This window comes from Protomyctophum parallelum (assembly GCF_964188405.1).
Source record: "Protomyctophum parallelum genome assembly, chromosome: 17".
Lineage (NCBI taxonomy): Eukaryota > Metazoa > Chordata > Actinopteri > Myctophiformes > Myctophidae > Protomyctophum > Protomyctophum parallelum.
Window position 1 is genome coordinate 26,209,761 of NC_139719.1, and position 16,000 is coordinate 26,225,760.

General features: G+C 42.4%; 2 protein-coding genes across 2 annotated transcripts; one reads left to right on the plus strand and one right to left on the minus strand.

The window, feature by feature from the left end:
* Positions 1–5,798: 5,798 nt before the first annotated feature.
* On the minus strand, positions 5,799–6,437 carry LOC310874667 (ras-related protein Rab-6B-like; the record flags this gene model as incomplete). Its single annotated transcript, XM_083787528.1, has 1 exon — positions 5,799–6,437. The coding sequence occupies one exon, from the start codon at positions 6,435–6,437 to the stop codon at positions 5,799–5,801; it is 639 nt and encodes a 212-aa protein (XP_083643654.1).
* A 4,276-nt stretch (positions 6,438–10,713) lies between these two features.
* On the plus strand, positions 10,714–15,044 carry LOC310874908 (scavenger receptor cysteine-rich type 1 protein M130-like). The gene is made up of 6 exons (XM_083787827.1): positions 10,714–10,848; positions 11,109–11,420; positions 11,534–11,827; positions 13,446–13,751; positions 13,847–14,143; positions 14,638–15,044. Exons 2-6 carry the CDS (start codon positions 11,303–11,305, stop codon positions 14,643–14,645), a joined length of 1,023 nt encoding a protein of 340 aa, XP_083643953.1. The 5' UTR covers positions 10,714–10,848; positions 11,109–11,302; the 3' UTR covers positions 14,646–15,044.
* Positions 15,045–16,000: the final 956 nt, after the last annotated feature.

Genomic DNA, 16,000 nt, shown 5'->3' on the forward strand with positions numbered 1-16,000 from the left:
TACCAGATTGGTCAGAGGCGAGAGTCCAAACAAACAACAGCAAAGTTGCATTTTTTTTTTGCATTTAGTTATTGTAACTGCCGTACGGATATTTGGAACACAAATTTGGCCTTACAACCCAAATATTCTGCATTGTACAGGGCTCTTTGTGGATCCAAACAATTTCATAATCATAATCACCATAGGGTTGACATCTTTGTTAACTCTTAATCCACCGCCATTAATTAATAGCGTACTGCCAGGGTTTTATCGCGCGTAACACTTACTTTGAACAGCCAAATATCCGTAATCGCATGTTACAGTGGTGGAAAAGCCCGACCGCAATTATGTTATTATCGGACACCACTGGACACACTTGGGGGGCAAGCGACATTTGGAGCTACCTCTACATGCATGCACGCTTCCCCACGGCACACACAGCTGGTTCAACAATCAGGCTGAACCCCCTGTTTTGTTTCAACCTCCAGGCAGTGGTGGAATTAAGAAGTACTCACGTGTTTTACTAAAGTATATTTACCTGTGAGTAAAGTAGTTTGATGACCACTGCTTGGGACAGATGCCATACATTCTATTAAAGGAGTAGTTCACCCAATTCAATTCAATTCAATTCAATTTTATTATAGTGTCAAATCACAACAAGTTGTCTCAAGACACTTTACAACCAACAAAGTTCCACCCAGAGCAAGCAATATTGCGAATTTGCGACAATGGTAACGAAAAACTCCCCTTTAGGAGGGGAGAAACGTCAGGCAGAACCCGACTCTAGGGTGGGCGGCCATCTGCCTCGACCGTGTCGGGGGGGGGGGGGTAGAGGGAGAGAGAGATAGACAGAGAGAAATAGACAGAAATAGACAGGTGGGCTCCGTGGAGGGGTCTGGTCCACATCTGGTCGAGGTCGAGCTCTGTGAGGCCGGGTCCGGGTCACACTTCTGGTGGGCTCCATGAAGAGGCCTGATCCACGGTCACACTCGGCAGTCAGTTGGGGGTTAATATTAGAGGTCCACAGAACTGCGACGGGGAGGACGAAAAGAGACTCCGGGGAGAGATTCCCCGGATGTTGGATTAGTGGCAGGCCTTACTGGAGCCTATATAGTGTATATTACAAGTACTGCTGGGAGACAGACCCACACAACAATGTACAACCATAGTATCCAGCTAGACTTGGAGACAGGTCTAGCTATAGGCTTTGTCGTAGAGAAAGGTTTTCAACCTAGTCTTGAATGTGCAGAGCGTGTCAGCCCCACGGACCGAAGCCGGGAGAAGGTTCCACAGCTGAGGTGCCTGGGACCTAAACGCCCTGCCTCCTATTGTAACTTTTGATATTGTTGGGACAGTAAGCATTTTTGCATACTGTAGACGCACTGGTGTTCTATTTGGTTTGTAGGGATCAATGAGATCTTTGAGATATTGTGGTGCCTGACCATTGAGAGCTTTGTAGGTGAGGAGAAGAATTTTGAACTATATTCTGTGTTTGACCGGGAGCCAGTGTAGGGAGGCCAGTGAAGGAGTGATATGGTCTCTTCTTCTGGTACCTGTCAGCACACGCGCCGCAGCGTTTTGAACTAGCTGTAGGCTTTTCAGAGACTTACCTGGGCAGCCTGATAATAGCGAGTTGCAGTAGTCCAGCCTTGAGGTAACAAATGCGTGGACAAGTTTTTCTGCGTCATTTTTGGACAGGATGTGCCTAACATTTGCAATATTTCGCAGGTGAAAAAAGGCAGTCTTTGAGATTTGTTTGATGTGAGATGTGAAAGACATATCTTGATCAAAGGTAACTCCCAGATTCTTTACAGTGGCCTTGGAGGCCAAGGTAATGCCATTTAGGGAAAAGTTCTCATCGGCTAGCTTGTCTCTTAGGGGCTTAGGGCCGATCACGATAACTTCCGTTTTGTCAGAGTTGAGGAGTAGGTAATTACGGGTCATCAAACTCTTTATGTCTTTAAGCCATGCTTGAAGTTTGACTAATTGGTCCGTTTCGTTCGGTTTCATCGATAGATATAGTTGAGTGTCGTACGCGTAACAATGGAAATGTATAGAGTGTTCCCTGATGATGTTACCCAGAGGGAGCATATATAAGGAGAAAAGTATAGGTCCTTTTCACGTGTTGAGGAGCCATCATTGACATTTACAAACTGAAATCGATCAGACAGATAGGACTCGAACCATTTCAGTGCGGTACCCCTGATGCCAACCAGATGCTCCAGTCTCTGTAGCAGAATGTGGTGGTCCATAGTGTCAAATGCAGCACTAAGGTCCAGCAACACCAGCACGGAGAGGAGGTTATTATCTGCTGCAGTCAGGAGGTCATTTGTAACTCTCAGCAATGCCGTCTCAGTGCTATGGTTAGCTCTGAAGCCTGACTGAAAGCCTTCTAATAAATTGTTGTTATGTAAAAAGTCACATAACTGTTTGGCGACTGCTTTCTCGAGAATTTTGGAGAGAAATGGAAGGTTCGATATAGGTCTATAGTTAGCTAGAATGCCTGCATCAAGAGTAGGCTTTTTGAGTAGAGGTTTGATTACCGCTACCTTAAAAGATTGTGGCACGTGGCCTGTCACCAAGGACATATTGATCATATTGAGTAGGCATGTACCAACCGGAGGCAGGACCTCTTTGAGTAATCTAGTCGGAACTGGATCCAGGGTATCGTTGATTTTGAGGAAGATATCATTGAAGTGAAATCAGAGAGCTCGATTGCAGAGAAACTATCCATATATATATTTGGGTGTGCGGCCATCTCTGAGACCACCATATTTGGGGGCAGTCCAGTGGGAGCCGAGAGTAGTTGTAGATCAATTTGATCTCTGATAGTTTCTATTTTGCCATTGAAGAACCTCATGAAATCATTACTATTGAGAGTTGTAGGAATACGTGGATCAGTGGAATCACAGCTTTTTGTCTAGTATCAAAAATAAACTTTGGGTTACTTTTGTTTTCCTCTATCAGGGATGAATAATAGGTGGCTCTGGCCGTGTCGAGAGCCTTTTTGTATATTTTGAGGCTATTCTGCCAGACTATACATGATTCTTTCTGTTTGGTTGAGCGCCATTTTTTTTCAAGTTTGCGAGACGTTTGCTTGAGGTTTCTAGTTTCCGAGTTGTACCATGGGGCTAGCCTTTGTTGCTTTATTACCTTCCTTTTCAGGGGAGCAACAGAGTCAAGTGTAATTTGAAATGAGCATGTGACACTATCAACAAGTTGATCGAGTTGAGGAGGACTATATGTGTGGAGGTCCTCTATTTTGTTGAAATATACTGAGTTGATGGCTGATGGAACTATTTCCTTGAATTTATTTACAGCGCTCTCAGATATACTTCTGCCAAGGACATTTTGTCCAGTGGTGTATAATTGATCAATGTAAAATCGAAGGTGATCAGATAATGATCAGAGAGGTCACGATTTTGTGGAAAAACTGTGAGGTGCTCTATTGTAACCAGAATGAGGTCAAGGGTATGGTTGAGAATGTGAGTAGGTTTGTCTACACACTGAGAGAAACCGATTGAATCAATCAATGAGATGAACGCTCTATTCAGGCTATCAGTTCCTATGTCCGCGTGAATATTTAGATCACCAATTAAGATGATTTTATTAGACTCGAGGACTAGACTTGATAGAAATTCAGAAAATTCGGATAGAAATTGTGTGTAGGCGGTACACTGTAATGACTATCAGCAGCTGTATTGATTTCCAGCTTGGGTGTGAAAGGTTGAGAATCAAGCTTTCAAATGATTTGTATGTAGCTCTGGCCCTAGGACTAATTGTTAGGCTTGAATTGAAGATGGCAGCAACTCCACCTCCAATTTTACCATTGTCTCTGGGTATATGTGCATTGGTGTGACTTGGTGGGGTGGCTGTATTTAAACTGACATATTCTTGCTCACCCAGCCACGTTTCAGTCAGACAAAATAGATCAAGACAATTGTCTGATATGATTTCATTTACTAATGTTCCTTTTTTGCGTAGTTGCGTTTCAGATTGGTTTCGATGTCGCCCGCTCTGGCCCCGGGGATGAATTTGACTATGGTTCCTGGAGTCTTTAATTTCACGTTTCTCATTATAGAACTACCCAAAATATGTGTTATTTCCTATAAATTTACACACTCCATGAGAGACTTTGTTTTAGTTTTTGTCACGTCTTAGGAAGGTGTAAGGTGTATAATTGATTGAAAAACAACATAGGCTATCTGCTATTAAGCCATTTAAGAGATTAAGTCCAGCTGTGGATCAGTTGTCTTCGGAATTTAGGGATTCTCCAAATCGACTGGTATGGTATGTTAGATCTGTGATGGATCCATAATGATGTAACCTGTCACTATACCTAGGCTTAATTTATTTAAAAATGGGTCAATTTTCAAACCTGTTAACACGAAAAGTTTCTGCCTTTCTACAAGTGAGGGGCAGGCACTCTTATCATCAGGCTCATCAGCTCCTATCATCATACATCACATTGTCAGCCAATCATATCATCACAAATTTGGTATACACAAAAAGTGGACAGATTAAAAAAATACTGTCCCGGATTTAATGTGTTAAGTGAAATGACGTGATTTATTTCCTAATGAAAACTGTCTAAGCTGAATGCCACAAGCATAATCACAAGCAATTGAACCAAAAAGTAAAAAGCTAACAAAAAACAAAACAAGCCGGTGTTGAATCAAGTTTGTTACTGCACTGCTTTCTTGTGTCGACCGGTAGTGTACCGTGTTTTCATCATCTATTGTTAATTATTACGGCCGCATGCTTTTTGTTCACGACTTTCTCTTTTTTGTTTTGCAATTCAAGTCTTCTTGTTCATTCAAGTTCATTATTCAAAGCTTAAACTCCAGAACTCCAGTCCACCTATGTGTGGTGTGGACTGTGGAGTGTGGAATTAAGCCCGACCAGATCTATTTGGTAGCGTTCCACCTCCCACACAAACAAGCTGAGACTACTTTCCATCCAGCCTAGTACACTCCACGCCCCCCAAAGTCAGCCTCTGTTGCCCAGGTCTGACCATCTATTCTAAAACCTCTCACTGCTATCCGTCTGGCAGCGCACCGGCCCATCGGTTATTCCCGCGGGTGGTGGGTCTGCCATGACGAAGCTGCTTGTGGTTCCTTCTTTTGAAAGTGTGCTTAGTGAGGCTCATAATTGAATGAATCCCAAATTAGAACATCATCCTTGTTAACCTCCTTGAGACATTTTGTTCCTTTTGAAAACCACATCCTGTGCAACACTACAATCTGGGATCCTTGCGTGAGGGACATGAGGGACGTCGTGCAGTGGTCCACGGCGTGAAGTGCTCCAAAGACTGGGAGGGTGATTGTAGCACCGAGCAAGCTAAAAAACCGGGCCCAGCACTATTGGCACAGCAGGTTGTGTGTCGGTCTGGCGGTCAATCCCCACTCCTGCGCATCACTACACATACATGCAGCAAGGAAGCTCCGCTGGATTTGAGGCCAAATAAGTTATTATCAGCATGCTCTAATACATTTTCGCTCATCTCTATTTATTTCCCCTTCTGCTGGCTGCAGAAGCAGTTTAGCTCCATTAAATTGAATGAGCTTTTGGCCGGACATTAAACATACATTGTGTTTAAATGATAAAGTATATGCTTCTACTGGTTCTACCGAGTGAAGACACGCGACACGCCCTTGCTGCAGTTGCAGCCAATAGCATTTGTTTCCGGTTGCTATTCGGATTGTCTCTTACAGTCTATGGTTGGTATTTAATCCAGAAGTAATCTCAGAGGTTACCCGACAGGAGGCAACCCAACAGGCTTTGTTGAGAATGATGTCTTCCGGTGTGGTTGTGGTGGATTAACAGGAACAGGAGGAGTTATCCGGTGGCTTGTCCAACATGTGAGGCATGTCCAATTTGACATTGTTGGTCATTTCCTCCATGCTCGTCTCCTGCATGTTCTCCACTCCGGGGAGGGCGGCCGCCAGGCTTCGGAACAGCTCTTTGTCGTTATGACCCGTCTTGGCGCTGGTCTCGGTGAACATGGCGCGCAGCTCCTTGGCCCTCTGCTCTCCCTCCTCGGTGGTGACTTGCCTCTTATCCGCCAGGTCCGTCTTGTTGCCCACGAGCATGACAACGACGTCGCTTCCCCTCTCGCTCCTCACGTAGTCGACCCACTTGGTGGTCTGCTTGAAGGACTGGACGTCGGTGATGTCGTAGACCACCACGGCCACGGTGGAGTCACGGATGTAGCTGGGGATGAGGCTCCTGAAGCGCTCCTGTCCCGCCGTGTCCCACAGCTGCAGCCGCACCGTCCGCTCGTCCAGGTGCAGCGTCTTCGACAGGAAGTCGATGCCGATCGTGGCCTGGTACGTGTTGTCGAATTTGTCGCTAACGGAGCGTGTGATCAGAGATGTCTTCCCGACGCTCTGCTCACCCAGAAAGACCAGTTTGAATTTTCTTAACGGGCTCCGGAAGTCACTGCCCACAGAGGACATGTTGGTTGAAGCTTCAGAAAGATCTGATGTACCGTATGTTATCTTGTGAAGCTGTCAACAGTCACCTCTTATATGAACACTGCTGCCGGGGTGTCCTTGAAGATCCTTCTATTTATCTGTCTCCATGCCTGACGTCACAGTAGTGGCGTCACGCTATAGTGACAACATCCAAATACTGATGTCACAGTTAACTTACATGATATCAGTTTAAGATTGAATTAATATTAATTAATAATGAATTGTGGGTGCTACAGAACTGTGGATATAACCTACCAATGACCAAATGCAATCACGTGCGACACCAAAAAGTGTTTAATCCTGACATGTGCACAGCCAGAGAAAGTCTTCTAGTGAGTATACATTTCATCTGCTAGCTACACCAGCAATTGCGCATGTGGGCTAATGTTGCAGGACGCGAGAATGAATAAGGGCTGGTATTGTATGGCAGCTATCATAGAAGCATACATGATGTGTATAATGTAAATAATAAATTTTAAGTTTCTCAGTTATTCCCCAAAATCAGTTTCAATAATATATCAATAATATGCCTATATGCCTATAATGTTTGAAGTAGCCTACATCAACCTTTTATGTAATCAGAATCTGCAGTAGTCATTTCATAATCACAAAAAAGTTCAAAAGTTACGGCTATAATCAATCAGAAGCATTTTTAAGTTGGAGAGACTAAATTTTACGTTTGACATCGTCAAATCCTAACTGAACTATGATGAACTTACTTGGCAGAGGGCCACACCCCCAACTTGGAGCCCTGGTTGGTCGGTTTGGTTCTACAATTTCCTCTACCCCCATCTGTGTGTCACAACATTGCACTCCCATCAGGCAGCCAATCCAAACCGTTGATTTCCTCATGTTTCATAACCAGTGGTGGAAAAAGTACTCGCATGTTTTACTTAAGTAATACTGTAATGTAGAAATAGTCTGTCTGTGAGTAAAAGTCCGGAATTCTAAATGTACTTTCTACTGATGCCAAGTATTGGCATCAAAATGTGAAAGTAGAATCATACTCATATATTTTGGACATGCCCCAAATTGAGACTATTCTGGAGAGAGGTTTCTGAAGCACTAACAGAAGTTTTCGGTCAAAACATCCCAGAGGATCCCATAGTAATGTTGTTAGGAATGTTACCGGAAGGTCTGGAGGGTAGAGCCAAAATATATTTATTGCATGTGCTGCTTACAGCGGCCATCAAATGCATTACAATTAAATGGCTAAAACCAGCCCCGCCAACATAGTATGTGGGTGGAAAGAATATGGGACATTTACCAGATGGAACAAATTACTTATGCCCTGAGGCTTCAACCAAACATATTTAGTAAAAGGTGGAGTCCTGTACTGCCTCTACTAATGAGGTAGCAAGTTTCGGAATCCCGAGTAACAACTCACCAAATACACTTCTCCCCAGACCTTCCGGTGTACTCATACGCTTTCCTCCATCTCCAGTCATTTCTGTCCTCAATATTGCTCATTTCCCAGTGTTGTTGACGCTCTGTTGCTTTTTCCTCGCCATATACTTTTTATTTATTTTATTTCCTTGTTGTTGTTTTGTTTTTTTGGTGTGAATTCTTGTAAATTCAAGTTGTTTGTGTATATGAATGTATAATGTAATGTGAAAGTATGAAACAGCTGAGGTTGTGAAAAGTGAAAGTAGTCGGTATGCAGAATGTCCAATTTCAAGTCTTCAAATGTATACAAATCTTTTGAAAGCTTTTGCGTCGCATCCTGAGCTTGTAGATCGGCTATTTTCAAATGGCCAAAATGTATATACGGTTGAAGTGGTTAATGTATGTTTTGTAATAATATCAAAATCTACAAAGTAACTAGTAAACTAAAGTTGTCAAATAATTATAGTGGAGTAAAACTACAATATTTGATATTATTTGATGTAGTGGAATAGAAATAAAAGTATTGGTAATTGGAAATATGCAAGTAAAGTACAAAATCAAAACATATTAAGTGCATTACTTAAGTAAATATACTTTACTTTCCACCACTGTTCATAACCACTCACTCACTCACTCACTCACTCACTAACTCACTCACTAACTCACTCACTCACTCCACATTCATGTGGGGGAGGGACTAGAACAGTTTAGTAAATAAATGTCTCATTTTAAAATCCACAGTGCACTGCAGCTGTCTAATGAAGAACAAGATGCATGTGTTAACGCAGAGCTGGCTCCTCTTCATATGGCTGCTTGCTCTGAACCTGACAAGTGCAGAAGGTAAGACCATGCATTCTCATTTACAGAGCAGATATTGGATCGCTAGTTCTCAAACATTCATCATCATCAATCATGTCAAGAATCCCGCATGTGGAGGAGCCCTATATGAAAATATGTTGTGCAAGGTGAAACCCATACATTTTTGAGGGGCCAAGTCTATGGGATTTAATGTTTGTTTAGGGCACTTAAGATGGAAATCATTTGCCAGCCAAGTCTATGTGGCCGATATAAATACAACTTGAAATTAATTTTGTTTCATACAATAACACAATGCATTCAAGTTTCGTGGAGGCTGATGATAGTGACAGACTGTTAGCAACACCACTAAAGCACAAGTCTATGGACTTTTCATGTTTGCTTCCAGCATTTCCCCGCAACATACAAAAGCAAAACACAAGTTTGCACAGTTAACAAAGGAGTTTTTTTTCCACCACGCATTTTAATTAGGTTACAGTCTCATTGGACATCACCATCCATTTGTGTTGCATCCTAAACTGTCTTTCGTCGACTAAAACTTTGATGACCTTTTTTCATTGAGGAAAACCAGATTCAAATGTTAGAGACTAGTGTAGAAGAGATCCAGTAGAACTATCTTATACTTGTTTGTGTGCATGTGTCACTCTCCGAAAATAGCTATCTACAAGCTTGTAGATCTTCTATATATATCGTTACATAGCTGAGTATAAATCAGGCATTTCAACGCCATCTCGGCTGGTCAAAATGAATTTTAGTCGACTAAATCAACTGTAGATTTAGATTCAGTTGTTTGGAATTGTATACTTGCCACTGCCTATAAGTAGCTATACAATGGTGCTCCTAGCCTTATATTGTATGAATAGTTCACAATAAACACAAGCTTTAATGGATAAGCACACTGCAAACGGTTTTGTTTGCTCAATTGATTACAAATTGTTTAGTCAGGCCAAAAGAGTCCAAATTACTGTAAACATGAGTGACCTCAGTGATAAACTGTTCATCTTTGATGAGAAGAAATAGTCAGCCACTGACTAGCTTTGATCCTTCCAAGTCCCAAAAGGAACCCAGCAATATCATCATACAAATATTTGCATATTTGCATTTGCAATACTACAAATATTTGCATGGCACAACAAGGCACAGAGCAGAGATCCGACAAACATTGTAGCCTATATGATATTCAATGACATTGTGCTCTCAAGGTCAATATATTATCAGGCTGAACCTCCTGTGTTGTTTCAACCTCCAGGTCAACTCTAACTCTGTGTGGACTGGGACAAGAGGCCGTACATATACATCTATTTAGTGTCAGGACTACAGTCTGAGTTTTGGGTCTTTAAGTCAGAACTGCAATTTATGGCGGAAGAAAATGAAGGAGAAGAAGAAGAAGAAACATACAAATACAATCAGGGACCCATAGGCCCTTCAGGCTCTGTCCCTTAATAATAATAATGAAATGAAATATTTCTTATTTCTTATATAATTCATATTTCTTTACTTTGACCCTAAACTATCATACAGTATTGCTTTAGTTTGACTTGCTTGCCTTGAATCAAGAACGGTCACTGTCATTTTAGAAAGATGAGATGTGTCGGTCCATTAATTATATGCCATCCGGGATTGTTGATAGTCAGCTGTTTAGAATTGTACACACACATGTCACTGACTAAGTACACAATGGTGCTCCCAGTTGTATTGTATTGTATGAAAAATAATATTGTAAATGGTTTTGTTTGCTCAATTGATTACAAATTTGTTTAGTCAGGCCAAAAGGGGGAAAGTCTGCCAATATCTTCTGCTGCTAAGCATTTCATTTCATAAATATGTGTTGTTCTTCTTGAAAGTGCAAATGAGCTTGTATGAAAATGTAATTTCACAGTGTCTGGCGATGTCAGGTTGGTGGGAGGATCCAGTCACTGTTCTGGTACAGTCGAGTTGAAACACATGGGCAAGTGGAGACCAGTGGTTGGTTGGTTCGAATGGACCCAGAAGTCATCAAACGTAGTGTGCAGACAGCTGGACTGTGGGTCTGCTGTCTTAACGGAAACCATTACGGATGCTCCAATTCAACCTGTATGGTGGCTTAGATCTGAGTCAGATCTGCTCTGTGATGGATCTGAGTCTTCACTGACAGAGTGTGGAGAAAAGCAGTCCGATACTTCATTTGGCAGACTGAAGGTGACCTGTTCAGGTAACACAAACCATGACTTTAATAATGACATGCCTTTACAGTCTCTTCTTCAATCTATCTAGACCAGTGATCCTCAACCTTTATAATTCCAAGAACCTCCACTTTGATATGCTTGAGGCCTAATTTAAGGTAGCCTACCAAGTGGACATAGTAGGGTGTCTCTGTGACTGTGTTTGTAAAAATGCTCTTTGAAACTCTCTCTCTCTCTCTCTCTCTCTCTCTCTCTCTCTCTCTCTCTCTCTCTCCCTCTCTCTCTCCAGAGTCTTTGAGGTTGGTGAATGGGACTACCGGTAGTTTGTGTTCAGGCAGAGTGGAGGTGAAGTCTGATCAATCGTGGGTCTCAGTGTGTGAAGGTGACTTTGACCAGCAGGATGCAGAGGTGGTCTGTAAGGAGTTAGGCTGTGGGCCTCCTTCGGTCCTCCAGGGGGCGCTCTATGGAGAAGCGAAAGGGCCAATGTCGACCAAAGATTTCCAGTGTAAAGGCAGTGAGCCTGCTCTCATGGACTGTGGAACCTCAGGCTCAACTGGAAACACCTGCTCACCCGACAAGGCTGTTGGACTCACTTGCTCAGGTAAAATACATTCTAAACTTCAGGTTCAGATTATTATTTTATAATGAAGTAATATCGCTCTATTTTATTACAAACTAATATTTTTTATGGCTTACTCTCTTGTCTCTGCACAGAGTCTGATGATATCAGGTTGGTGGGAGGAACCAGTCACTGTACTGGTACACTGGAGATCAAATACCAGGGAGAGTGGAGACCAGTGGTTGATTACTTCTGGAACCCGAAGAGATCGGCTGTAGTGTGTAGACAGCTGGACTGCGGCTCTACTGTTTCAACAGAAGGGACTAATGGTCCAGATGCCTCTGTATGGACATTTATATCTTCCTGTGTTGGTTCTGAGTCTAAACTGAGTGAGTGTGGAAAACTCCATCATGAAAGATCCAGTGATAGGCTAGAGCTGATCTGTTCAGGTAACATGAACAATTACTTGTCTTTTTTCCCACCCATCTATGGTATCTATGATCATAGATGTGTCTGTGATTCTCTCTATCTTAGTGCTTTGTATGATTTATTTGGCATTTTGAATTTGACTCTCTTATCCAGAGCGACTCTATAGACAACAGGGTAAATACCATAAAGAACAATATAGTGCTGCAAAGAAACAATCTAAATCTATATAACAGAACATGTGAACAAGTAGCTAACATAGGTCTGTACTAGTATCATAAAAGAAAAAAATGACAAGGGACACAAGGAAAGAGGAGTGCTAGACCTAACCTGAAGATGTGAGTTGTCAGATTATTCTATAACTTGGCAGCCCCACATTCGACACACGTTCCACACCACAGCAGGGGGTGCAGTGCCCGGTGTCGAGTCGGTCGGACACACGGTTGTCCAGAACCGCGCCAACAAGCCTCTGCCCGGGCTCTGGACCGGGCCCCTGCCCATCATCCATATATGGAGCTGGCCTGTTCTGACCTCACAACACTCCATATTTGGGCATGCCTTACAAAGAACTCCATGGGCAAAAAAGGCAGACAGACATAATATCTGGGTGGGGCATGCATTCCAACTTGCATCATTCCATGTAGGCCAGTGCCCAACGGGCACTGCTGTAGAGGCTCCAACGCATAATTTCTGGGTGGGGCATGCATTCCAACTTGCATCGTTTCAAGTAGGCCAGTGCCCAAAGGGCACCGATGTAGAGGCCCCACAGGCACCATTCTAGTAGCCCTAATGCTTTGATTCTGCCCTGCATTAATGCAGGGCAGAATCAAAGCATTAGGGCTATGAACCAGAGCTATAGACTAATGTGTAACATTAGTACAAATAAATTACATGAATGCAAACAGAATATGATTGGATTTTTATTTAAAAATCCACAAACAAAAGAGCAGTAGGCTACTGTTGTTACTAAAATATATGAGACGTGTGGGGACGAGATTTAGCGGACATTTGACCTGAATTCCCCTTTCATTGTCAATGGCAAATCTTGAGACGTGTGGGGACAAAAGCTGTATATAGGAGGAGCGCCCCTAAAAAAACATATTTATTTTGCCAAGGTGCCCCTCCTTGCCAAGTGCCTCGGTGCAGCTGCACCTAGCGGCCTATGATTAATCCGGCTCTGGTCCAGGGTGTTTTTTGGGTGTTCACACATCCTATTAAAACTCATTCCTGGCCAGCAGGGGGTGCCGATAGTCCCTAACCGCCAACATATATATATATATATATATATATATATATATTTTTTTAATAAATGTTTAAAAGACGTTAAAAACGTCCTTGGCAGTGTAGGACATCATGAAAAATACGTTAAATAAGTCCTTGGCAGTGATTGAGTTTTAAGTACAGGGAAGGGATGTGACATTGTGTGATGTCCTATAGGTACTGGGCTGTAATCACAGAAAGAGGATACTTATAATTTACAATTTACAAGAACAACACGATAATACATATAAATAGTCATCAAGGATCAAGCATTCTGGCCTAAGCCTCTGCAAGCTGTTAGATGTGGACTATAGTGAGGACTGAGGAAAATGATGATTTATTTTCTTATGTTCTTCTCTATCCTCCCTTCCTTCTCTGCAGAGTCTGTGAGGTTGGTGAATGGGACTAGTTTGTGTTCAGGCAGAGTAGAGGTGAAGTCCGATCAGTCGTGGGTCTCAGTGTGCGAAGGTGACTTTGACCAGAAGGATGCAGAGGTGGTCTGTGGGGAACTTGGCTGTGGGGCACTCTCAGTCCTCCAGGGTGCGCTCTATGGTGAATCAAACGTTCCAATGTTAGCCAAAGAGTTCAAGTGTAAAGGCAGTGAGTCTGCTCTCCTTAACTGTGGAACATCAGCCTCAACTAGAAACACCTGCTCTCTTGACAAGGCTGTTGGAGTCACCTGCTCAGGTAAAAGGCAAACTATAGTCATTGGTTGGATTATTGTTTTATTTAAAATGGAAGTAATATTACGATTTACTGCTTACTCTCTCGTCTCTGTCTAGAGCCTGATGATATCAGGTTGGTGGGAGGATCCAGTCGCTGTAATGGTACACTGGAGATAAAATACCAGGGAGAGTGGAGACCAGCACAACCAACTGGATATGACTTGGACCGGCTCTCAGCTGTAGTGTGTAGAGAGCTGCGATGTGGCCGCCGCGTTCGCAAAACAAACAAACGTGACTCATTTCAGAGAGTATGGTGGATTAGCCGGGACTGTGTTAATTCTGAGACTTCACTGAGGGAGTGTGGAACAAGGTTGTCTACTTCTTCCTTTGACAGATTAGCCCTGATTTGTTCAGGTAATGCAAACACCATACTCTTATTATTTAGTATCTTTTATTCAGTTTTTAATTTAATCTCTCAAGAAAACTGTCTTATCAACCATTCTCTGAATTCATACATTGATCATCACAAGCTTTTATAGTTATTCCAAAATAAGCCAATATTTATTAGCCTGGATCACTAGCCACGGCCATTAAAAAATGTGTTCTGGGCAATTTGGGTCTGGTGACTATAGTCATGGCCAATCAGCGCCGTTTCAACTCGGTGACGCCCTATGATAAATTGTTTCTTTACAGAAACGACAGGTTTTAGAAATGTCATCATCCGACATATTTTACAGTGTTGAAATGTCCTGCTGTCCTGTGTCCTGCTTGCTGGACATTCCTTAAAATGCCAAAGATTTATTTGCTGAAACAGATGATTAGTGAGCACACAAGCTTCATCAGATACAATGACATGAACTGTCATTCATTTCAATGACTTTTTACACCCTCTATCTTCTCTACTCCAGGGCCCTGAACACATCACATGGCCAGCAGGGGGAGCTATTGAAGGAAAGATCGATCAAAGCTCTAATGACACTTCAGATAATACTTCAGCTGTGGGTCTCAAAGTGTCTTTCACAGGAACTCGCTGTCTCTCTTTTATACAGCCCTGTAGAGTGTAGCCTATACAACGCAGCCAGTTGAAAAGCCAATGTGCAAGCTTACAATGTGTTACACAAGCTTGTAGATCTCCTATTTTCAAAATATGTTTTATACATAAAAACTTGTGAAATGGGACATTCTGCATGAGTTCTTTCTACATTTTGATACCAATACTATTGTAGCCTACTTTTACTACATTTCGACTCATACACTGAGTTGGCAGTGCCCAAATTTAAACCCATGACCCTGTGGTCCACTCCAAAGGCAAGAGCTCTACTAGCCCTAGAACGGCGCTTGTTACATACAGTATAGTATTTCACATACAAGAGCCATAGAACACCCTCCTTGATTTCTGGTAGAACTTTAACATAAATGTGATGAATGCTCCGTTTGTACTCACCCATTAAATAATTCCAAAGACGTGGTGTGAAAAATGGTCCTCTAGTTTTATATCCATGTGAAAGTTCTGGCACAAAACGCGTATTTAGTGAATTATCTCCACTTTTTCAAGAGGCCGGAACAATCGATTAACTGATTTTACAAATTTACCGCAGACGTCATCACCAATTGACCAGGGAAACACAAAAGTTTGCGGTCACACAATTGGCAGGTGCTTTGCGATAGGTGCTGGGTAATTAATCACACCACCTGCCAATTGTGTGACTGCAAACTTTTGTGTTTCCCTGGTCAATTGGTGATGACGTCTGCGGTAAACAGGACGTATTTGTAAAATCAGTTCATCGATTGTTCCGGCCCCCCTCGCCTGGAGAGGGGGGCCATTTTTCACACCACGTCTTTGGAATTATTTAATGGGTGAGTACAAACGTAGCATTTATCACATTTAGGCCGCCAATTTGGAACCCGAACAGAAGTTAAGCAGACCGTTCTATGCCTCTGATACATGAAAATTTACGAAGTATAATTAAATGATCACAGGCATTCTAGGTCTATAGCTCTACCAACTGAGCTAAAGCATCTGGACACAATCAGTTGTAAACAGCATAATCATTCAGTGTTTTTAACAATCATGTGTGTCCTGGTTTTGGGTATCATCTCCTGGTTTTGGGTATCATCTCCCAAAACAGATTGTTTTTAGATGGACTGCACAGGGGACAGGTGTTAATTATGTGTTTGGCAGACTGTTCAAGCTCACCACATTCATATATAGGCTACTGCACTGTCTTTAGGTATTGTTCTATGAACACAGTAATAGAATAAAAGCAACAC

Coding starts and splice junctions, on each gene's coding strand:
- LOC310874908 (XM_083787827.1), top strand. CDS start 11,303: ATGTCGACCAAAGATTTCCAGTGTAAAGGCAGTGAGCCTGCTCTCATG. Junction 11,421..11,533: donor TGTTGGACTCACTTGCTCAG/GTAAAATACATT, acceptor GTCTCTGCACAG/AGTCTGATGATATCAGGTTG. Junction 13,752..13,846: donor TGTTGGAGTCACCTGCTCAG/GTAAAAGGCAAA, acceptor GTCTCTGTCTAG/AGCCTGATGATATCAGGTTG.